Source organism: Rhipicephalus sanguineus, chromosome 8 (assembly GCF_013339695.2).
Source record: "Rhipicephalus sanguineus isolate Rsan-2018 chromosome 8, BIME_Rsan_1.4, whole genome shotgun sequence".
Taxonomy (NCBI): Eukaryota; Metazoa; Arthropoda; class Arachnida; order Ixodida; family Ixodidae; genus Rhipicephalus; species Rhipicephalus sanguineus.
The window spans coordinates 20,673,254-20,698,568 of NC_051183.1; the positions used below are offsets into that span (position 1 = coordinate 20,673,254).

Genomic DNA, 25,315 nt, shown 5'->3' on the forward strand with positions numbered 1-25,315 from the left:
TCTCGGCTCGAGGTCGCTTTCCAACGAAACAAAGTGTTCCCAGGTAGTCGCGTGCCCATGTCCAGCGCGTGTTGCCACTTGGCTTTGTGGCGTGCACATTGAGCGGACACCCCGTACCCCTGGGCAAAAAATCATGCCGACGGTGGCCCAACTGAGCATTCCCGCGGCCGTGTTGTTGTGGCTGGCCGCTCAGCGACTCCCTTCGCTGCTGACCGCGGTGACAAACGTTAGCCTGGCGGTGCTGGCGCTGTACTCCGGATACTGGTTGTTGTGGTACGCCCGGCGAGCACTCTTCAATGGACTCGTTGATCCGAAAGGGAAGTGCGTTCTCATAACAGGTAAGAAGGAGGTTGCTGGCTTTACCGTCGAAGGTGGTGCTCATTCTATGATTGGTGATGTTTACCTCTGTGCTTAGTTGAAAGTCAGAAGTTCCAGAGTGACCTGCACATCTCTGCGCTATGCCGGTCACCCTGGAAGATCTGAGTCGCACTCTACCCAGCCAGCACCTCCACCACTTGGTAAGATGTTTATTAGCAAGGAATGCGGAAGAATGGGCTACAGTCAGGAGCGTTCGGCCAACCGCCACAACCACGAGCTGATGTCCGATGCCGCTGGGGCCACTCTTCTTCACTACAATATACTTGTTTTAACTGTAAAATATGCATTGTCAAGAAACCGGCTGTTGTAAAGCTCCGCATACTACAGAAGCATAGAGATTGACATGCTGGCGACGTCAGCGTAGTTATATGAAATGCCCTACCAGGAACTTCCTCAGTAACTGCCAGTTCCCCGCTGCGCCAGGCTTCGTTAGCATCGATTCCTGCTCTCTGCCACTGTGTCTGTTGCCTCTGAGTAGAATAACCACGTTCTGTGATGGAGCGCAAAAAGTATCAGGTTCATGTGGTCCAACGTAAAAACCCTCAGGAAGAAAGAACGCAGAAAGAAGTCAGACTTTCAACTAATGTAATTTCTAGCATAACGCCCAAATATATACGCTCGCCAAAGATGCACACGCAACAAAAGTGGAGCAAATGATGCCACGCTTTCTTAGACAACATAATCTAAGCACTCACGTTCACTTTTGTGCAGGGATTTGGAATGAACGCTAATGCAGCCATCACACATGTTATCAGTGTGATATGGCTCGCGCACCTTTCGGGCTAATGCTTCCCGGCTTCTTCCTGTCCTTCCTCGAAGTGCATCACATTTAAGAAGAAAGGTGATGACTGCATTAGTGTTCATTCCGTGTCTCCTTACAAAATCAAATCTCGATATTCAGATCATGGCGTAAGGTAGTGTGTCTTCATGTGCTGCGCTTTCGTCTTCTGCGCCTCTTTGACGATCTTCTATGTTTGGGTGGTGTGCTAGAAATAAAGTTACTCGAATGTCTGGCGCTATTTCTGTCCGTTTTACGCCGAAGTTGCATATGGATAGGGGGTGGTAAAATGGGGCGGTCCCTGAGTGCGCAGAAACTATCATTAGTAACGGGCATGTGCAACACAAACTGGGCAAGCCCCACTAGTCACCACTGGTCCAACAAAAATTAAGAAGCAATTCTAACATATATGCTAGCTACCCCGAAGGCTTTCCGCGCTTGCACTAATTTCTCTTCAGGTTTTCTCTGCATATATAGCTAGGGATAATACTTGCTGCAGCACCTATCGCTACCCATAAAATAATTTAGGTGTTCTTAATATACTTCAAGGTAACGTCACCAAAAGCAAAGGTTGAGACACGCATCTCTTAAATGTGGTGATAGAGAAATGAAAAGCTACAACAGATAGCCCTTCGATAGATCTCAGCTCGTGACAAACATCGGGGCTTCGCGTTTCAGCTTCTCTGGTACGGAGCGCTTGGGCGGCCATTTCTCCTAAAACTTATTTTACATTTTGCCACATTATCTTGTTTATCCAGAAAAAAAAAAGCAGAAGTTCAGGGGAAGACGGAATCGTGAAGAGATGAAAATCCGTGAACATGGGGTGTGCTGGAGCCTCCAGAGGCACTCCGTGTTCACGATTTTTTCATTATCTTGTTAACCTTAGCACAAACATCCGAAACTATACGAAACGTTCCGTGTACCAGGCACTGGTCTCTCAAGAACAGCCGTAAACCCTCTTCGTTTCATTCTCCATCATTTGCAGGTTGTGACACAGGCTTTGGTCACTTGTTGGCAATGCAGCTGGCCAGAGAAGGATTCTTCGTTTACGCGGGGTGCTTAGATGGAAACGGCGTGGGCGCGAAAGTACATAAAGAACGTAGAGAACACCTTAGTGCTTCAGATGGACGTCACCAAAGAAGAAGAGATAAATCAAGCGCTGGAGGTGGTAGAAAAACACTTGGACGGGAAAGGTGAGACCTCTTAATTAACCGTTGTTATTAATCATGCTTACTAGATGAAAAATTAGTGTCGCCTTCGCTGAGCTACATTAGTAATTATGCGGTGTACTGCGAATTTCATTTGAAAGAAAGAAAATGCCCTACTGGAACGTTCCGTATGCGATTACAACAATTCCATATGGTTCCCTATGATTCTTACGGAAATATATGACAGATATATGGAAAATATATGGACTCTATATGGATTCCGTACTAAAACATGCAGAATTATTGAAATGACACATGGAACGTTTTAATAGGCTGGCTCTAAAACAGAAATCACATCAGATGGACGGGGCAGGTGCGTAATATGGTATAGTCTTATGTGACCCCTTCTTTTCTGCTACTTATTTTGTGCTACATCAACCAATACAAAAACAGGTCTCCATTTCAAGAATACAGTGGGTGCAATGTTCTTGCCTGCATACGTTCTTATCTGTGCGATTCAATATGGCTACCGCGCTTTCATGCCTTGCAAGAGTTGGGTGCGAATGTTCTTTAACGCAATATTTACACAATGGCTCCATAGCTGTGTGGTACGCGGAAGTGACCACTATTCAGGAAGCAAGGCGACTGGAATGTGCGAGCAAGAACTCGCCGCTCTGTGACCTCGCGACTGTTGGTAGTGTGTATGATGTTCTTAGTAACAGTGTACTTTGCGAAATACTTCGCACTAAACAACGACATTACTTATGTTATACACACACAACCAACCGAATCCAACAGACAATTAGATCGAGGGAAGCATGAGACATTAACTGTCTTTAGCTGTAGTGTAGTAATTGGGATATTATTTGAAATGAATTAAAGTGCGCGAAAAATCACCTTTTCCGTCGGTGGGATCCTAACCCACAACTTTCGAATTACGCTTTCGATGCTCCACCAATTGGGCTATGATGGAAGGCGTTTCCCCGTCCACTTCGTTTGGCATTTCTGTACTGTTAATCCCAGGAGTGTTAGCCAGCGCCACTCGTAGACAAGGCGTTCGGTATGGAACACTCTGGACGCGTAATTCGAATGTTGTCGGTTTGGATCCCACCGAAGGAAAGGAGGATCTTTTAGTCCGCTTTAATTTGCTTCAACTCACATCCTAATTACTACACTACAATTAAAGACAACGATTAATGTTCCCTATGATTTCATTGACCTGACTGTCTGGTCGTGTCATCCGGTTGTGTCTTACAAAGAAACGAGCACATCGTAGAAGTTCCCCTTCTTTCGGACGTTACTTATGGTTGTTTTCAAGGTAGCCGTGGAATCGTTAGTGATTCACGCCATTTCAAGACAGCTGCGCTTTCATGTTCTTTGTGTTGTATCTGCAGAGCTGTGGGCAGTTGTGGCCAACGCTGGAGTCGCCTACTTGGGCTACGTTGAGTGGCAGCCCATGAGCAGAGTGCGGTCTGTTTTCGATGTAAACACGTTTGGAGCCCTGTCGGTTTCAACAGCCTTCTTGCCACTGCTGAGGAAATCACGGGGAAGGCTGGTCCTCGTGACAAGCTTCTTGGGTTTGTGTTTCTTTTTTAAAGACGATAGTCTTTCTTGGGTAACTTAAACGCAGAAATTTTGGTCTGTCTGTCTTTCTGTTTGTCTGCCTGTCACCCGATTCAGCCACCCAGCCAGAGTTTAACCACTTTCGGAACGCCTAGCCATCTAGAGCAGGTACCGCTGTGCATACGTGCGAACATTGTCGATCTAAAAGCAAGTGTTACGCATATCTGAGGCGCAACATCAATACATAAGTATTAGGTGGTGTGTTCCTTTACTAGAAAATACATAGATACGTAATTCTAAAAACCCTAGTGTTTCTTAGGCTGCGTGGAAAATGCTAGTGTTTTTTCGGGCTGCGCTGCAAATGCGAACGCTATGAGCCAGATGCGGCGATTCAACATAGAGGAGGAGGACTCATGTAGTACGGCCGGCAGACTACTATCGTCTTTCGACGACATTTGCAGCGAAGCACGCAGATACGTGGCCATTTTTTTAACACGAAAGTGTTTTATGCCGGAGTCCACCAAGACTTCAGTGACGTGTTTCCGTCATGGAAAAATATACACGAGCAGATGAGAAAGACAAAAAGTTCCGTCAACGGGCATCGAACCCACGAACGCTCGGTCCGCTACAACAGATGCCGGGCACTGCTATCCACTGCGCCGCGCCACGGTCACAGACTCCAGAGGCTCTACAAACGCGCCTTTTATATCTACCACTCTCCCGGTCGGTGGGGTGGTGTTGCCCTCTGGGAGCGGTAAAGTAAAGTAATTCGTCATTACTGTGACCTCCGCGATTAGTACCTGCAACGCCTTACACGTCCCTCCCATTCGGCGCGTTTTCAATAGAAGTTCAATTTTGTCAATGTCTTAACACACCGCGAGGTGGTGACCTTAGCAAAGCAGTCGTAAAAGCGTCGGCCTCGCTCATAGCTCTGCGACGCGCGCCTACCTCACCTGGCTGTAACACCGCGTTCCCCGCTCACGCTCTCGCCCCTATAGAGAAATCGCGGCCGGGCTACCGGGGCGGCGTGACGATCATTTGCGTTTCCCTCTAGTCCGGCCGTAGTGTTCAATGACATTTTAACATGCCGCGTGATGGCGACCAAGTTCTGCGTCCAATAAGCGACGCTCTTCTGGCTATCACAACTAGTAGTTCTCTGATTACGCTTTCACCGTTAACTACTACAGCTACCACAAGGGTTTGTTTAATCATTTAACAAAGACGTTAATCGTCGGGATGGAGATGTACCACCAATCATCAAAGTGGGCACATCCACGTTAAACGGTGCTATAGCTGCCAGACATAAGTATACATTGTGTAAACTCTCTTATATCGATGTACAGCAAACATTCAGTTATTTCTGTAAGGGCACGCTTTACTTTCGTGTTATTCCGATTCCTATGACGGAGGGATCAACCATGTTCTTTTTTTTTTTATCCATGTGTTCCCAAACATCCAAACAACATTGTCCTAAAAATATTCCGATACGCGCATCCTGTACAGTTGCAGTTGAACAAAGCGTCGATTGAAAGCAAAGAAAGTCGACAAAACTCTTGAGAATTATGCAGATTTAAGAAAAGGTGAATAAGAAGCAATCGCTCGACTGTCCGCTGTAGTCCGATGGTTCCTGGCCATCCTTACTTTGAAAACAATCTTAAAATGACATTTTTCTTTCGCTCCTGGACTATCGCAGAGATTTTTGAGACTGTCTACATGTTGTATATTGCAAAATTCATCTTTCCTGCTAGCTTTCCTGCTGCTTTTGCTCGGTTTATGCTGGCGTACTGTGTATTGTAAGGATCCGACAAATTTTATTTTACAGCGAAGCTACGGCATTCCGCTTGTGAGCAAGAAGAAACGCATGTGCCACAGAAATTGGACAAACCCCACTTCTCACCCCTTGTTCCCAAGAAGTGAAGACGGGCAAACATGAGAGTCAAACACCAACCTATGTGCCAAACAAAAGATAACAAGACATGTCGCGGCAAAGACGTATGCTGCTAAGATTGAAAACGGGATTTCTTGGCAAGCATTTTGGACTTAGTTGCAGGGCTATGGTTCGATCGACTATGATTCGAAATTCTGTATCACCTATGTGCATAGGTCGGCAAACTCACTCATGAGTCGACTCAAGCAGACTCACTCAGGCTCAGATCTAACCGTGAGACTGAGTCTGAGTGAGTCCGGGTGAGTAATATTTTGGTGAGCTTGAGTCCGAGTGAGTTCGGTTGAGAAACATTTTAGTGAGTCTGAGTGAGTCCGGTTGAGGAAAACTTTGGTGAGTCTGAGTACGAGTGAGCCCTAAGCGCAAAATATATTTCTTGGGCGATTCTGAGTAAGCTCCACATTTTATTTTGCCGACCTATGGTTTATTCTACTCCACTTCAGCATTACTATCATCCTTATACATGTCGGCTCACGTTTATACTCACGCCGACTCAAACATACTTCAACGAACGCACCAGCGTTCATACGCCAGCTCAATATTTATTCATCACAGTCGTGAGTTAAGGATTATGGTGAGAGGGGGTGCCGTGACCTGCCTCCCCCTCCCCCCGCAAACTCTTTCACGAGAAGTTTTTGATAAAAATATTTGTGTAAGTCATCTCTTTCAATAAAAATGTCCTTACTGGATTGCAATCACTGATAACTCATATTGAAGGTACGATACCAAAAGGCGACAAGTAGAGCACCGATTATGCGAGATATTGGTGTTAAAGAGCACTGACACCAAGGTTAAAATAGTCAATTATACGCTAATGGACTCATTAGTCGACTCACTCAGACTCAGATCAAGCCGTGAGTCTGAGTGAGTCCGAGTGAGTAATAGTTTGGTAAGATTGAGTCCGAGTGACTCCGGCTGAGAAAAGTCTTGGCAAGTCCGAGTGCGAATGGGTCCGGTTGAGGAAAATTTTGTTGAGTCTGAGTACGAGTGAGCCCTAAGCGCCAAGTATATTTCATGAGTGAGTCAGAGTGAGCTCCACATTCTTTTGCCGACCTATGCCTGTGTCCTGTGCTATAAATCTTCGCTGATCATCCACTTTCACCGACTGGAATGGCTCCTCTGTTTTTGTCAATTTTTTCCCAGGTCGTATAACTATGCCTGAGTACCTGGCCTACTGCATGTCCAAGTGTGCTACAACTTCTCTGGCTGACGGCCTTCGCCGGCAGTACTTCAACAACGGCCTCCGCGTATGCATTGTTGAGCCAGGAGCATACAGGTAGGTATTATACGTGATTCAGTTTGGGCCAAGATTTGCTCAATGTGCCAAGTTATTGTCGTGCAGCCGCATTCTGATGAAGTGTATCTTCGTCTCGGAAGGACTAGCACGTTCGCCGTTACCTATTATGGTAAGGTGCTCCGACAACATCACCTTGAAGACACACTGAGAACTAAGTTCATGTTAGCAGCTGGATCTTGCGAATGTAGCCATTGTTTGTAAGCGTGAGCGAAAGTCTATATGCAATGTCTCGAACATATCATGTACTCTGTTTACGCAGGATACTGTAGGCTATTGTAGCCGAAAGTAGATTAGAATCTTATGTGTAAACGGGAAAAGGCGGTGGTCTCCTTTACCTAGTCTTAGGATTACAACTACGTTTGTTTTGTTTTTTTTTATCATGGGAATGGTTAATAACAAACTTTGGGGAATCTGCGGGTGCAGCGAAACAATCTCGCATCTTCTCTGCGAATTCCCTTGGTTTAAGTACAAAAGATCAGCGATGTCAGCCGCAGCCGGTCGAGCTGGACAACTTCCCACTCAGGAAAGGCAAAGTTCTAGGTCACTGCCTACAAAGACGTCCGCACGAGCCGCCGTAGAAGCGTTGCTGCGTCTCCTTAGCGAGATTGGTTTGACCAACACATTGTGTCTGTGCAATGATTATGCTTTTAGCGTTAGTCCGACTTTGCCATGGTCATAATGTGGCGCCTTCATACAATGCTTTCGTCTTTCATTCTTTCATACTTCATCTTTCGCAATTTCAGGGCAGCCAACTGGAAATCATCTCTGCTTAATATCCATGTATTTTCTTCACCTTTATCTGTATATCTTCACTACTATTAGTCATGATCAGCCAGTCACATAGGTGACAAGCAAGCACCAGCAACTGAACTCCTTTTTTCATCCTTCCTTGCTGAGCTCCTTTCCTTACTGAACGTCCACGTTACGTCTTGAGTCTGATAACTACTCAACTTCAGCATTACTATCCTTATGTCGGCTCACGTTTATACTCACACATACTTCAACGCACTAGCATTCATAAACCAGCTCAATATTTATTGATATGAGGCGCGCGTTACGGGGGAGGGGGGACTGAGGTGCCTTGAGCTCTCCCCCCCCCCCCTCCGCAAACTATTTCACAGGAAGTTCTTGATAAAGATATCTTGTGTGAGTCATAACTTTCAATAAAAAGGATTGCAACCACTGATAACTTGTATTTGAAGGTACGAGATAAAAATGCGTATCGTAGATCACCGATTCTGCGAGATATTGGCGTTAAAGTGTATTGACACCACGATCAAAAAAGGTAATATACGTGAACGGATTCATGAGTCGACTCACCCAGACTCAGATCGAGCCATGAGTCTGAGTGTGCGAGAGTCCGAGTGAGTAATATAATGGAGAGTTTGAGTCCGAGCGAGTCCGGTTTAGAAAAAATTTAGTGAATCTGAGTACGAGTGAGTCTGTTGAGGAAAATTTTGGTGACTCTGAGTACCAGTGAGCTCTAAGGGTAAAATGTGTTGCTTGAGTGAGTCTGAGTGAGCTCCATTTTACAGCGAAAGCTGCTATGAGATCACAACAAGGGCTTTTTTTTTTTTGGCGCCGTAGTTGCGCGCTGCCGCCGGTGTCCGCAACCGCTATCGCACGAAATAAGAAAAAAAAACGAAATAAGAAAAAACATCCAGGATGGAACGGGGGTTCTAACCTGGGCCCTCTGCGTGGGAGCCCAGTATTCTACCTCAGAGCCATGCCGGTGCTTGAAACTGTTTGCGAAAAGACCCTGTAAAGGTTTCATGTCGGGAAGGAACCACATTAACATATGTAATGCAGCGTGCTTGAAGAGTAAATTAACAACCAGGCGTCACACAACGCAAATTCTGTAACCGGGCGTCACACAATGCGAATTGCTTGACGAATGGGTTGTTGAATGCTTCCAAGCCATTACAAATCGCTCTGTCATAATTCTTTATCGTCATCAGCCACAGTATCAACAAAGTGCACATGATGTCTTACAGGTGTTTAGCGGGTACCACGGTTCTCAGCCGAATGACTAAAAATGACATAATGGCTCCTTCCCTACTTCACAAAAATTACGATGATTTATAGCGTAGAGGGTTCCTCGCAAGCGCTCTTCTATTGGTTGCCAAGGAAGCCCATAAGGCCCCCGTGATCTATTTCCTCAGGGTCACAATAAAGTTCGTTCCCCCTCTCTCTCTCTCTTTCACACGTTAACGTATGTTATAAAGCGTGGTGGGAGAGTGAAATAACGACCGGGCGTCACACAATGCGAATTACGTAACTAGTGGGTCGTTAAAGCTACCAACCCATTATAAAGGGTTCAGCCATAATTCTTCATCGTCATCAGTAGAGGCCGGATTTTTACGCACTAAAAAAGTGCGTTTTAGGCGCCAAAAATAGGCAGGCAAAACACCGTTTTAGGCCTCCAGAATCGTAAATATAGGCGCAATAAATTTTACATAAATTCATATAATTTCAATCAAAGATGTGCCCTACCTGTATGTACGACAGGAAAGCCAGAAATAATGTTGTTTATGATGGCACAAAGGCGCCAACGGTTCAGGATAGCGATGCAATTGTCCCTTTTCCCGCACAGCTCGCAGAACACGGTCTCTCCTTTTATTGTCTAGCATGGTGAGTCAAGTGCCCACCGCCGAATCAACGCACTATGGGTCTCTTTCTTTTCGGCGTGGCTCAGAAGGGCAGCACAGGAGCAGATACCCAGACCGCTAAAAGACCAGAAGGGAGGGATAATAGCCGGGGCTAATAGCGTAGGGTCAATTTCTCCCCTACTGGTGAACACCCCGAAGGGCCCCTCACCATGTTTGAGCATTTCGAGCTGACAAGTGTAATTTATGCACTGGGTGCTCACGATCACGTCTGCCAAGGTTTACAACGCTACGCGCCGCGGAAAGATGTGAAATTTGAAACTGAACGCCGTTGCCCTTCTTCTCGTAGGCGCGCGCCCCAAGATCGAAGGGCTGACGTACAACAATGAGTAGTCCTGCGTCGTGCAGGAAGGGCTGACGTTCAACAATGAGTGGTCCTGTGCTCTTGCGTCGCTCACCTACGTAGACATTGATGCTCTGAGTCTCTGACGTCGCCAACAATAGCATATGACGCTGCGAGAAGTATTCGAGACGACATGTGGAATTTGTTCAATCTGTTCCTTGAATGATTAACCGAAAGCTGTGAGAAATAATAAAACACAGAAACGGAATTTGCACGCGTTTTAACAGCAAAGCTGTTAAGGCTAGCCGTAATGTGTGCGGCCTACCAGAAAACGGATATGTGCCACGGCATATCAGAAAACTATCATCATCGTAAACGGGTATGTGCCACAGAAATGGGGTAAGTCTCATTACTCACCACTGGTCAACTAAAGATGAAGAAGGCAACATTTAGCCCAACAAATTGCTGAGAAGCGTTGGCGGCGAGCCGAAGAGCCCGAGTACGTACAACTAGAGAATACTAGAAACGGAAAAGGTAACGGTGGCTTCGAGAAGACCCCGAAGCGATGGAAGGCCTACGTCAACGACGACGTGCCCGTAGATCTATGAGGTGCGAACGCTTCGTTTCAGCGCGAAGTTCTGTCTCGGGAGTTTGGACGTCCGTGTCTTGTCTGTGACTGTCTGGTTTAACTCGAACCTCTCTACGCTGAGTATCAACGTATAAATAACCTGCATCACCTAGCTAAGGCCTAGAAACAACCGAAGCGGACCAGATGAGTCTTCAGAATCGTCCAATTTCGCTGTTTGGAGCTTTACACGGCTTAGTGCAACAATCGCCATTTTTTTTTCTTTTTCTTTTTGACTTCTAATCGCAGCGAGATGCCAGACTAATCTGCCTGCGTTCGTGCGACGCATGCGTTCGTGTTCTCGCCATTCCCGCGTCGTGCCGATGCCAGCCCCGACAACGCTTGGCGCCTTTTTGGTGCATCGTCCCTTACAACAGTTCTAGCTGTGCAACGCGGTGTATCGCGGTAAAGATACATGATCCGAGCCAGCCTCTCCAAACGTGCGCGCACCGAGGGGTCCGTCCCACAGAGAGGAACGCCGAAACGACACAACAGCGATCGCATTCACGAGCTGGCCCTGGCACGTCATGCGCACGTCACCTTGCGTGCGCATGACATGTTGATGCGTCTGCGTCATGTGATCCTACGGCTCCGATACTGAAGAGGGCAGGGAAGGGACTTGTCTTGCGAAGGCTACACGGGGCTAGTGGCAAGGGTTTCAAGATCGCCTTCTCGCATCACGGTTTCTCTGCTCATAATGAACCAATTTGAAACATTCTTGTGGTAGAACGCTCTTCATTGGGCACGCAACAACTCCCGGTGTCTAACTACAATTGCTTATGTCACCTCGTGAGCGGCTTTTTCAGAAGTAAATTACAAAGAAAACAAAAGCCGCGTGTGCATCACATTTTTATTTATTTTGATCTAAGTCCTCCTTTCCCCTCACGGCACTCCACGGTTTCGCATTCGTTCTCCACCTTCCCGCGGCTGCTCAGAGGAACCTCCTGTTCCCTGCCCACCGACACACCCAGGCCTTCAAGGCTCTTCTTGACTTCCTTGGGGACACTGGACTGGACAACAGGCTGTACAAGCCACCCTCCGCGTCCTGGGCAATGGATGCCACTGTCCTCTTCTTTCTGATTACCGTCTTTATTTCCCTCTCCCCATTCCCCTGCAGACGCTGAGACGGGCTACCATTCCGGTTCACTGCTGCAAGCGGTTGTTTATCCGGTAGTTGGTTGAACTAGAGGGCTAGGTTGAACCCCATAGAGTTTTAAAAGGTCAATATTGCCCGGTAACAGGAATAACGATTTCAAACGGCACTCGAAAGCGAAGCGAAATTTGAGGTTAAATAGTGCTCGTATAGGCGCCGTTTTTGAAAATAGGCATTTATAGGCACTAGTGATTTAGGCACGAACCCCAAAAATAGGCATTTATATGCACATTAAAAACACTATAAAACCCCTTCTTAACCTCTAATTCATGCTCATATATCAAAGTGGCACGATAGGAATGCAAGGAACAAAATAGACATTTGCCTAAAATCCGGTCTCTAGTCATCAGCCGTCGCACCAACAGTGCGCATAATGACTTACACATGGTACCTCGCTTCTCCGCATAATAACGAATAATGTGGTGGGTGCGCCCTAACTTCACAAATATTGTGATTTATGGCGTAGTGGGTACCTTGCTAGTGTACTTGTATTAGTAGCCCCAAGCATGGAGGAAGGAAAAATAAGGAGAGGCCCTGACGTCACATTCGTGAAGCCTCCACATCGCAAACACCCGCATCGCCTCCTAGCGAAGGAGCCTCGAAACATTTCGCGACTTCCGTCGTGTCGTTTGCAAGCGCATGCGCGATTCGAGCCTTTTTTTTTTTTTTTTCGCCGTGCAAGCGGCGCCGCGGCGCAGTCGATTCACGCGTGCTGCTCCTTGTGTTTGTTCTATAGGAAAGCTACGCAATGCCCAGCTGTTGCGTATGGTTGCGAATACCCGGTGCAAATCGCGTGCACTGCGGAGAGTACCGGGTGTCACTTTTCATGTGTACGTACACGTTCGCTTCATTGCTGATCACTAATGCATGGTATTTGCATGCGAAGCTCTCGGATGTGCGCTCTGTTGCTTCTTACTCATTGTGTCAACTCAAAACACACGTGAACTTTTGTTTTTGGCGTCTGACGCGCCGTACGTAACATGCTCCGAAGGCATCGTACGTTTTTAGAAGCTGTGTCGTTCAACGAAAGGGCAATAAAGTTATGTTGTTGTTATCGGACTACGTGATGTATGTATTGTGCGGTGTGCGCTCGCTGCGTGCTTGTTGTGTGCGTACTGGAATTACAAACTTTACGTGCACGATCGCGTATACAATATAGCGGTGTCCTTTTCGACGTGAAGTTACGTCAACTATAGGTTGGCGTACTACGCGCTCACTCCATATACACGGACAAAGAACCGCTAATCTGGCAACAGATCGGGAAATCGGGCTACGAGAAAGGGAAGGCCTAACGCCCAGCAGAACGCGTAAGTCACTGCTAGGTGAGTTCGAATAAGATGATGCAGGGGCTGAACGTTTTTGATCACGGCACGTACCGGTATTCTGTACTGTTGCACAAGAACGCTCCACGAAGAATTTCAGCACGCAGCGATCGGGCCTGCCACGCACGAACAGCCTGGTGAACGCTTGCTTGCAACATTTTACTGCGTGCGAACCGCACAATACGCGCTAACTTTACGCCGGTACTACAAATCTGCGCAGAAGCTAATCACCGCGGAGAGCACGCCGCGGGGCGTCTGCTGTTTCGTTTGCCCCATACCGGTTTGTTTGCCCCATAAATGTGACGTCACTTCCGCCACACTTTTCGCAATGCATTGAAATACGATAGGGCCTCTCCTTAGTATTCCTTCCTCCATGGCCCCAAGAGACCTTACAACGGGCTCTAGAAATGCCGCCCTTCCGCTTTCGCTGCCACTGTGCTGCGCTTTCCGCGCAGGTCTGGCTGGCGTTTCCTTTTCTTTTTTTTTCTTTTTGTCGATCTATGTTCTTGACCATGCGTCAAGGTCCAAGCATAGGCTTCCGCTTCAACAAACTGTTATTTACATACCGGATGATCGACTTACCAACTGCGCTCACACGCTGTTGTTTGTTTCAGAACAGCGCTGGTGAACCACTTGCGGATGGAAGAATTGTTCGACCGGGACCTGGACTTACTTTCCGACAGGGTGCGCAAACGAGTCAACGATAAGGTCGTCGCTTACTTCAAGCACACTGCCGACATCCTTCACTCGTTGTTCATGAGGGGCGAGCTTCAGGAAGTGGTCGACGCGATGAAGATGGCCGTTCAAGAGAAACTGCCTCGTGCCTCATACACTCCTGGAGCTAGCACGCTCAACGTGGTTCGATGGCTGCACAACGTAACGCCAACCGAGCTGGTCGACGAAGTGATGGACGCGGCGCGCAGACTATCCACGCTCATAAAAAGAAAGTAAACAAGCGGCGTCGGCGATTCGGTTGAGGGTGACTCGAAGACACCCTGGACTGTCGATGCCGAAAACTACCGGAGTGCCATCGTCAATGAATTCACGCAAACGTGATTTGCTGCTGAAGTTTCTTTGTGCTTACGTGTTATTACCAGCCAGTTCCGCTGTTTTGGTTTTCGGGATAAGTAAAGTGCCAACCAAAAAAATGTAAAGATAGTTAGCTCCCGGCAGTAAAAAATGGCCACGTATCTGCATGCTACACTGCAAATGTCGTCGAAAGACGATAGTCTTCTGCCGGCCGTTATTTTTCTGCCGGCCGTTTCTGCGCCGTTTCAGCGCAGCCTAAGAAACACTAGCATTTTCAGCGCAGCCTAAGAAACACAAGGGTCTAGAATTACGTATCTATGTGTTTTCTAGTAAAGGAACACACCACCTAATACTTACGTATTGGTATATTGAGCCTTAGATATGCGTAACATTTTCTTTTTGATCGAAAATGTTCATAAGTATGAACGCAGCTACCAGTTCAAGATGGCTGGGCGTTCAGCAAGTGGTTAAACTTTGGCCGGGCGGCTGAATCGCGTGACATACAGACAGACGGAAAGACAGACAGACAGATAGATAGATAGACCAAAATTTTTGCGTTGAAGTTCCTCGAGAAAGACTATCGTCTTTACAAGCTATCGAAACAGTGATACGCTCCCGTGCCAACTCCCGCTCCGCTCGCGACAAACGGCTTCGTCCTAGGGCCTAGGAGAAGTCTCGCCCATCTTCGGAAAGGACGCAGCGCACATAAACTTCCGCTCCTGTACAGATAGCCGGTTGCACCGTCTCCACCGCGCCTCTCCTCCTCGCGCCTACCGCGGCCTCGCATTGATTAGCGCCTCTCCGGTGCGCCTCTCCTTTCAACACCACAAAGAAATACCGCTTCGTCCGCGACCGAGCCAGTTACGCCATCTATGGGTGTATCTGAGAACCGGAGCGGGACACGACGAGCACTCATCAGTCGCCAGGTCCATTCCTAGAACAGCTCCGCTTTAAAAATTCTGTAAGCGACCCTAATCCTTGATTTAAGAGACTGGTAGCAGCACTCACACATCGGCGTTCGTCTGCCCTGGTCTATTCATTGGGCTCACTTTGCTTTCCGCGCGCTGCCAGAGCGAATATCAGAGGTCACGTCGAGATAAGCGGGCAGTCCGGGTCTGCTTCTCCAAGTGCCGCAACAGTCCCATCTGTTCACTGTCTTTCAATGAACTCAATCAATTAAATTTATCAACCATCCTGACAGCTATAATTGGTTCTTATCTTAAGTAAAATTGCGCTCCGATGTCGTATGCGTCCAATATAGCTGTTAACTTTAACCAGAACTATCGACTTCGTAACAGTTTGCCGAAGTAGATCTCAAAGGCCATGTAGAAAGGTGCGCTCGGTTGAGATCTGCTACGCCAGGTGCCGCAACGATCCCACCTGCTCACAATCTTTCAATTAACACAGTCAATTTTTATTAATCATCCTGACAGTTAATTGGTGCTTAAGTCATGCTCCGACATCATACGTATCCAATATAACTCTTAACTTGAACGAGAACCCCCCATTTCTATTCTTAAAAGGCTCTTTACGAACGTTCACCAAACCGGAAGTGCTCGACCGGATATGCTTGCAAGAGAAAGAAGAGCGTCACTCACTGCTCATGGCACTAGAGAGAGACTCTTTATTAGAAAAACAGACATTTTTGCCGGCGTCTGTATACCGCTGGCATGCTACTATGTGTAGGGATGGGGAACGGGATGGAAAGACTAGAGGACAGAGGGAAGAAAATGTGTAATAATAAAAAGAAAGAATATAAAAAATATTAAATGCGCAAGTGAACCTGATAGAAATATTTACAACGAGGGTGTTAGGTTAGGTAAGCCTTATATATGGAAAAGTCTTATTGGGGCCCAGGCATCGATGATGATGATCAGCACATCGCTTTATAAAGAAACTACGCTTTTGATCTGTTTTTCTGGTTCCAACGAAAAAGAAACAATCTTCATTCTTGAATTAAAATTAGGAATTTCCTTTATATTAGTCCGTACAAAGCACAAATAACTAAAAAGCGTGCGTCTTCCCACATGTCGAGGCATAATACGCTTTAGGTGTGCAAATTTAAAAGTCACCATATTTTTTTTTTTATTTCCTGCACGAAGGCTTTTTTTTACAGCGAGATTACCGGATTGAATGGGATACGAACAATATGAGTATACTACTATCGGGTAATACTTCAAACCACAAATACTATTTTTTTTTCTTTTTAAGGATATTGTGACAGGGCAAAGTTATTCAAGAGGAAACCCGTAAACGACCACCGTCTCGTTAACCCGTTGCAAAGGGCAGCGGCATCTGAGAGCCTTTCTCCGTGTGAGACGAATATGTTGACCGCAAGGCATTGTTATATGCCTACTGAACGTCCTTCACACGTATTCTTTTTAAACGTTACTGTGTTGCACGACGCAGTCCATCCACTTTGCTTCTTTTTAAATCCCCGCGTTAGCTTACGGTAAAGCTACCCCACACTCTGCCATATAGGTTTAGGTGTACCACCGCGCCTTCACATTTATTTTTGTGGCGTCATATTGCACGCCTACTTAGCAAGGGAGTCTTGTAATGCTAAGTCACCGTCTGACCTTAAATTGACATTGTATTCAATTCTTTTTTTTACCGCCTTTTCATCTTTTGTGTCAGCCCTCTTTGTCTTGTGAGTTAAACTTCACAACTCCTCCCTCACGCATTATTTTTTCTTGAACTATGCCTCCTTTCCTGGCGGGTAAGTCAGAACGTACTTGCATCCACGTGCCCAGCATGCTCGCGCCCGTCAGCGCACAAAGTATGATTGTATAAAGTAGCGGTATGTCGGAACAAAAAAGAAAAACATATGTGCACGTTCATCTCCTCCACACCATAGCACTTACGTCTTTTTTTTTTCTTCGCGGACTCCTCGACACTGCCTCTACTCTTAGCCACACTTTTTTCTTAAGGCACAAACATAGCCGCATCGTTCCAAAGCAGAGTGTCTTCTAGTCATCCACCTTTGGTCGCGCGGTGCCAATATCGTTGTGCAGCACTAGCAATGATCAGATTAACCCCTACCCGCCTAACTTGGTTGGCCGCCATATTGCTGTGGCTGGTGCTCTCGCGGATACCGTGGCTCCTGAATCTCGCGACCAACTCGGGATTACTGTTGGTTTTGCTGCTCTCGGGCTACTGTTTGCTGTGGTACGCTCACCGTGCTCTGTTCAACGGAATAGTCGATCCCAAAGGAAAGTGCGTGCTCGTAACAGGTAAGACTGGTTTCAACTTTCTAAAGGTGCACTGAAGTTAGTTGTCAGGGGCGCCATGACGGAGTTGTCCGGGACCATATCCATCAGAGCTGTTTACTCAGCATTCTGGTTACGCGTGAGTGAGGTTGTCGTGGATATATAAGAGTAAGAAGTCGCGGTGAAAGATCCAACATTTATTCTGACGTTTCGACCAGAAAACGGCCTTTGATAAAGGCCGGTCCGCGGTCGAAACGTCAGAATGAATGGTATGCAGTGTGTTTTATTGCGCTGGTTGGAGCATAATACATGAAGAAAAAAATTGGCCGCGTATCTGCGTGCTTCGCTGCAAATGTCGTGTAAAGACGATAGAAGAGGCGCTGTGTGAGATATGGACGCCATCTGGCAATACGTCGGGAAACATGAGTGCTGTGTTGCGTGCTGGTAGTCCCGGCGCTGCAGCAGGCGAAGACCGGCGGTGACCAACGCGACCGGCGGGGACGCCAGCCAGCCCGAAAACGCGGTTTGGCGCGAAGCGCTGAAGCAGAGAAACGTCCGCACTCAACGAGTACTCTCCACACACTCTTTTATTTACACGTCGCCTGGGTAAAACAGGAACGCCAGAGCGGCGCCCACAACCGGCAGCCTGAAGGCCGCCCACAACGCTGCTTTTTTCATTTTTTAAATATTTTTTTCACCTTCTTGGCCTTCTCAAAACTAAAGTTTTTCAACACCAACCCATGGCATTCGTACAGTGCAACAGAACCGAAACCGAAACACAACAATGAGCTCGTGCGAAGGGCACGGAGGAAGGCAAATTTCAGCGCAGTCGCATTTTCAGCTTTGTTGAAACAGCGCTCACTAGACGACGACGAAGTAAAAGAAGGCACAGGACAGGCGCTGCCTGTCCTGTGCCTTCTGTGCTAGCCAGAGCGTTACGCCAACGCGCCTCAAGGAGGACCAGGCTTTTATGGTTAAAGAGCTTCGCAGTGTGTGTGCATTTCTATAGGATGTGTTCTACGTCTGCGTAGTCGTGTTTACATAGGGAATTGCCTGGGGTAGATGCGGTTGAGGTGCAGTGTATTTTGAAAGGTTCTCGTTTGTAGACGTCTGCAGTCCAATTCTGGTGATCTACCTAGCTTTTTGTGTGGTTGTGGGTGTATTTCTGTTATTGTAGTGTGTTAATATGTAGTGGAATCACATCAACAGACGCACACGGTAGGCGTATCCTCCGACCCAGAGAATATTCATGCCGTGTGCAGTTGTTGGTATGAACTGCTGCTCTCTTTCGATCCCCGTTCAGGTAGCCAACTGCAAGCAGACGCATAGGCTTCCAGTTGGCTGCAGGTGGGGAGCAGGTGGCTCAAGCCGCATTAAATGTGCATTCAGTGAGGCACACAACACTCATCTCCACCATGTACAGTACAATATCCGCCATTATGAGGGAAAACATTCCATCATAATGGTAGATTACGGTAATTGATGATGGACCAATTTCCAAAACTCACAAGATTCCATTATGCACTCGCCTAAGATGACTCGAAGGCGAAAGCCATCTTTTTCTTACTGGAAATGAAAGGAACAAAAAACCAAGAACGAGAAGGAACGGACAACTCCGCGTCTTGTCGTCCACTCCGTTTTTTTTGTTTGTTTTTTTTGTCTTTTGTGCCTTTCCTTTCCAGTATGGATTTCCAACTTGTCCAGTATTCGGTTCTTTCCCTTCTCAGTGGATGTACTGATCCTACCCTACTCCCCTCTGAAAGTATTCTGCACCTAACGTGCTTTTGTGTTGCATCCAGGATCAGAGGCATTACAACCTTTCTGCAGCTCATCTGAATTTGCACTGCCTCCGTGATCGGCCCACCTTTGACCTAGAGACGATGTCATGTGATGACGTCATCATGTGACGTCATGGACAAGTTTTGCGACTTGTCAAGTCATGATGACGTCATATGGTGACGTCATCACATCATGATGATTTCTTGCATGACTCGTATAGAAACCGAAGGTCAATTTTCGCGTTTGATGAGGTATGCAAGGCTCGCGCTATGATAAGGTGTGAAATCATTTATGGCAGGATGCGACACCGGGTTCGGGCACATGCTTGCCAAGCAGCTGGCGGAGGAAGGATACTTCGTCTACGCCGGCTGCTTGAACGAGAACAGCGAGAGCTCGAAGCTGCTGGGGAGCTTCACGAACATCCGGGTCTTGCAGATGGACGTCACCAAGGAAGATGAGGTTGCTCGAGCGTTCCAGATCGTGGTCGAGACCCTTGACGGCAGGAGTAAGATCATAGTGACACTCGCACAAGCATGGCCTGCAAGTGCTGACTTAGCAAGAATTCGTACTCTTGCGCTTTCTTCTGTCATATCCCCTTGAGGTTCAGCGACCCCATATGTGGACGCAACTTTGCTAGTTCTTTAGACTAATGGCCAAGACAGAGCAAGACGCATTGCGCTTGGCGTTAATTGCATAACCACTGCAGGAACCTTCTGCATAACCACTGTGTATTTCCTTATCCTCGATGTGCTGCGTATCACTGCATCTGACCACTTCGATGAAGGCGCTACGATGTTTGACGCCTTGGCCGACGTGCCGTGTTTCAAGACCAACGTCAAAACTATTATTTTCCTTTGCTGTTAATGAACAAAAACAAAAACAAATTGCGTATGCATTACGAGCCTGCGATTTAATGCTTTTTATGCAAAAATAGAATACGACTGCAGAATTATTAAACATTCAATGACACGCTAATAACGATTAATTACTAAAAATCGCACAAAACAACATATTACTTTATTTCCTTTCTTGGTATGTAATATCGGATGCCTTAGAGTTGTGTTTTGCGAATTTGACATATTTCCAGACTGTCGATCATAATTCGCGCCTGAAGGGGATATCGGTCGTGTCTTCCGCTTTAACCTTTCCGTTAGAAGAGAGAATTTTTGGTCTGTTTAATGCAGTACGACAACGATCAACAGGCATTCAACAAGGAACGTCGCTAGCGCCAACGTTCAAAGGAATTTTTTTTTCTGGGAAGCGACAGCTTATCTATGTTTATGTTTTCGTAGCTCCACAACCCCACCCATATGGGAGCCCGATGATGATGAGTTCTTCGTAGTAAAGCGCCGAGAACTTCACATTACTTAAAATATAAAAAAACAACAGGTGTTAGAGGGGGATGAGCTGTGATAGCGAAATAAAGGCGTAGAATAAAAAAAAAACTGTTGTATTCTATCTTTCCTATTGCAACGCTTTGTGCCCCGTGTTGTCCTTTCATAGATTCGTCGGCTGGCACAGCCGAGCTGATGAACTGGTTGTGATGCTGTCGTCGTACTAATCTACCCCCCTTTCTCTCTGAACACTTAGAACTGTGGGCAGTGGTCGCGAACGCCGGAGTCGGCAGCATGGGCTACATCGAGTGGCAGCCCTTGAGCCGGGTCCGCTCCGTGTTCGACGTCAACACATTCGGCGTTCTTTCCGTGTCTGCCACCTTCCTGCCGCTACTCAAGAAGGCTGGCGGAAGGCTAGTCCTCGTCAGCAGTATTTTAGGTCTGTATTCATTTTTCACTGCGAAGCTGCATCTGCCTACAGACGATTTTACATAAGACAGACGGGTGCCGCCACCTTGGGCTGTTAAACTAATGTTTTCTTATTTTTTATCTCGTGACGTGAATTGATAAGGTCAGGAAACCGGTTATGTGTGTAGCGAACAAGGGTGTCAAGGCAGGCTAGTTGGTATTTCATTGAAGGTTTTCGGTGTAGCGCCGCATACGAACTGATAAGAAGATGACAGGAAAGAGGCGCCTCTTTCCTACAATTCTTGGCCAATCCCCTAGTGTGGGTATAAGCCATGTGTAGAGGCACATCATCATCATCATCTGTCATCTTTCTTACCAATTCGTACGCGGCGCTAGACCCAAAACCTGCAATGCGTATAGCCCCTGTAGCACTGTTCGTTTATTTGTTGACAATGCAGAACGTCAAGGTTAACAGCCTAATATGACGACACCAAAACCCATCCGTAAAATAGTCTATATTCTGGCGGATCGCGTCCGTAGACGAACGACACGCATAACAATAGTTTTGAGTGACGCTCATGCCTCGCCCCTTCGCCGCAGCCGATGCCTCTCACAAGTGTCGCGGTACTCGGCAGCGGCATTTCCCACCAGTCGATGTGCCCCTTTGTCGCGTGACGTAGAGATCGCGCTAGCGCTGTTATCAGTAGTTGCCCTTGAACTCGCTATGGGATGGACGCGTGTCGTTTGCTCGGAGGACGAACAGCGGGAATTGAAGGGGCGTCAACGAGCACAGAAGCGTGAATGGGCGCGCGAAAACGACGCGAAGCCGCTGCCGCAGAACATGCAGCCGCAGCCAGTGGCTTCCGTCTTCACAGCAGTGGAATAGTTCTAGTTTATTTTTCATACTAGACACTTGCTTTAAATTATTGAACTGCAGTGTAGATCTTGATCATGTGGCTAGATTATGACAAGAGGAAACGTGGGCACATGAAATGAAGGGGTACAACCCGCCGCGGACGTGTAGTGGTTATGGCGCTCGACTGCTGACCCGAAAGTCGCGGTGGCCGCATTTCCGTAGAGGCAAAATGCTAGAGGCCCGTGTGCTTAGATTGAGGTGCACGTTAACGAACCCCAGGTGGTCAAATTTCCCGTGCACTCCACTACGGCGTCTCTCATAATCACATTCTGATTTTGGGACGTAAAATCCCAACAATCATCATTATTCGAATGAATGCATTCGACGGTGAAGGACAAGGGTTAATCTGAGATTGCAAGGTAAGGTTTTCGTCATACAACCTGCAGTACACATAAATGGAATCATGCTGATGATGATCGACCACACAACGTGATCATCCCCCGTAATACAATTGCTCTGCTAGGTACAGTCATAGTCTGGCTTCATTCAGAGCCATATAAAGGCTCTGGTTTCATTTTCCACGTTCGCTCGGACGTAGTTTCCTCGTCCGACACGGCCGTGGCTTGCTCTGCGCAGGTCGAGTTACCCTACCGGAATGCCTGGCCTACTGCATGACCAAGAGCGCCTGCGCAACGCTCGCCGACGGTCTCCGACGTCAGTATCTCAACAGGGGCGTTCACGTGTGCACCGTCGAGCCCACCGCCTACAGGTTTGTACATGGCCAGCCTAATTTTAGAGGGCCCCTAAACCGAGAGCGTTCTCTCCTGGCGTTTCCCGTCTTTACGGCACATTGCGTGACGCCAGAAGTCGGTTCACGTGACGTCATTAGGAACTAAGCTCTCGACTGGTCCATACACGAAGGATATCACTTGTGAATTATCTACTACCCTGCTTTGTCATGCAGTCGCACGCCCGTTCTGCATTGTCGGCCATGACTGTATTGCGCGATCAACTGATTTCACTTCGTTTTGTGCGTTTGCGACTACACAAGCGGAGACTTACGAAAGCGTGTAGGAAAAAAGCGCTAAATCCTGATAGGCTCAACTCCTAGTGCTGATATTCTCCACGTGTTTTATGAATAAATAAATGGCGAGGAGGCGATAGCGCTTGTAAGAAGGGTAGTGAAGGCGAAAAAGAAACCACTCTCTCGTCTTTGAACTGGGAGTGGTTTAGGGGCGTATGTCGAAAGCCTTATATGTCTCATCGAGTCAAGCAATTCGGCGAGACACGACGAGACATCGCGAGACAGCAGCGTCAACGCAAATGATGCATAAAAACTAATAAAAGTCGGTCAAAAGCCCCGTAATACTTAAGCATGTGCACGTATGTGTGCCGACGGTGTACCGAAGGGCCACTGATCTCCTGTCACATGACGTCATCAGTGACGTCACCCTATGACACCACAATCAGGCCACATATCGCCAAAATATGTGACGTCGTCATGACGTTATGATACAGTCGACTGAGAAGAAAAAGAAGCAGGAATAGAAGACGGCTTTCGACTTCGAGTCGTCTTAGGCGAATGCGCAAGGGACCGCGTGGGTTTTTTAATCACGCCTGTGTTTACCTATTTTTGTCCAAGTCTTCGTGAATTTTTTCGTTACTTTCCTATCTCCTTTCCTCTTTTTTTCTCCTCCTAACTCCCTTTCCTCTGTCTCTTCCCTCCTCCCGAAAGAGCAGGCAGGCGTTTTGCCCCTTCTGGTGGCAGTTGCCAGCTTGCTCTCTCCCTCTTTTCTCTGTGTCCTTGTGCTTGTATGTATGCAAATCAAATAAATAAATAAATAAATCTTCTTTAGAGCGGCTACAGAAAAACACATAACAACCTAAGTCCAGACTCGCCAGAAGTTCACCGGGAGATGCAAGCTTGAAGAGATGAAAAATTCGTGAAAAGGGGGGTTGCTGGAGCCGACGTTTCGACCAGCGGTCCCGTCTTCAAGGTCGCAGCCTTGAAGAAGACAAGACCGCTTCTCGAAACGTTGGCTACTGCTACATCCAGTGTTCAAAAATGTTACATCTTTTCAAGCTTGCATCTTGTCCTAAACTTCCGTTTGTTCAAGTGGTAGTTTACTGTAGCAAGGTAAGGACACCGATGCGTATTACTCGGAACACGATGCCGTGTGTTCTTTCACGCAGGACGGCCATAATGGACCACGTCAAGATGGAAGAGACGTACGACCGCGACATGGAGCTGCTGCCGGAGGGCATTCGCAGTGCCATCAACCATCGCTCCGTCGCGCGCTCTAAGCTCACGGCGGCTGCGCTGCATTCGTTCATCACGAGGGACAACGTGCAAGAGGCCGTAGACGCCATGAAGTCGGCCGTGCGAGAACGCCTTCCACGAGCGTCGTACAAGCCGGGCGGGCTACGGGATGCCGCCATTCGCTTGTTCTTCGACACGACGCCGACGGACATTGTCGACGAAGCCGTGGAAGTGGCGCGAAGGCTCGCGATACTCACGTGGAAGAGCTAGTAGCAATCGTCTTTTATCTTTGCGCTAAACCGCGGTGTAAGAAAAACTATTTTTCTTGCACCGTGCGCTCAACTCGCATGAGTTTTGAACCCCGTCTCTAGCAAACGCATCACAATTTAAGCATTAGCTGTGTAATTGCCGCACTAAAAAATAAATCGCGCCAGTTCCTTCGCGCCGTGAAAACGCTAGAAACTGCGCAGCAAAGTGGAGGATCCGCCTGCCTCCGTTGGCGCTTCGCGTGTGCTTGTCTCGGTCGAACTTGCGGGTTCGCCTTTCTCCGTTGGCGCTCGGCTTGCGTCTGAGTCTTCCGAAGCTCAGGGTTACCACGCATTCGCTGGCGTATCGCGTCCGCTTCTCTCTTCCGTAGATCGGCGTCTAGCTCCCGGCGCTGGCGTTTCGCTATCGCTTAGCTGGCTTGGACAGACGAATTAGCCCTTAGGCTAATTCGCTGGCGTTCACGGCCAAGCAAGCGCTGGTGTTTCAAACCCGCAGCCTGCGCGGCCTCCATGGCGGAAAGGGAAACCTTCACTTGTGACGCAGTGGCGCCCTCTCTTGACCTATCTCGGCCTCGACCCGACCTGTAGCACCCTCTTTTGACCTATTTTTCTACTTTGAATGTGACGCCAAGCGACGAAATGAAACGACAGGCATGACCCCCAAAGTGCCCCGCACATAATGAATGTCACGACACGCCGGTTGCTGCAACTTTCGAATCCATTTTCAAACATAAATCCTATTCAAATCGCGTAAGTAATGCTCGATTCTGTCACTATAATTCACGGTCTTGCCATTTCCACTAGCGTCTGACGACATGTTCTGCCTAGTTGCCAGTCCATTTAAGTGCCAGCCAGCTTGTTCGATGTAACAATTTCCTCAGAACAGAGCAATGTCGTACACTGCCCTCTCTTTACAAGTGATAAATAGCATCCAGCATTTAGTTCTACATCGTGTGTTTCTCGGCCGCTCTTCATTCTCCGGAAGATTTTGTAATGCAAGAAAAAAACAGAATGGA

The 25,315-nt window shown here is 47.5% G+C and overlaps 2 protein-coding genes across 2 annotated transcripts; both read left to right on the forward strand.

The window, feature by feature from the left end:
• The first annotated feature begins 140 nt into the window (after positions 1-140).
• LOC119402626 (retinol dehydrogenase 7) lies at positions 141-14,111 on the forward strand. Its single transcript, XM_037669750.2, has 5 exons — positions 141-338; positions 2,142-2,349; positions 3,699-3,881; positions 6,956-7,088; positions 13,773-14,111. Exons 2-5 carry the CDS (start codon positions 2,220-2,222, stop codon positions 14,107-14,109), a joined length of 783 nt encoding a protein of 260 aa, XP_037525678.1. The 5' UTR covers positions 141-338; positions 2,142-2,219; the 3' UTR covers positions 14,110-14,111.
• Positions 14,112-20,771: 6,660 nt separating this feature from the next.
• LOC119402627 (17-beta-hydroxysteroid dehydrogenase type 6) lies at positions 20,772-24,684 on the forward strand. The gene is made up of 3 exons (XM_037669751.2): positions 20,772-20,948; positions 22,410-22,542; positions 23,967-24,684. Exons 1-3 carry the CDS (start codon positions 20,804-20,806, stop codon positions 24,301-24,303), a joined length of 615 nt encoding a protein of 204 aa, XP_037525679.2. The 5' UTR covers positions 20,772-20,803; the 3' UTR covers positions 24,304-24,684.
• The last annotated feature ends 631 nt before the right edge of the window (positions 24,685-25,315 follow it).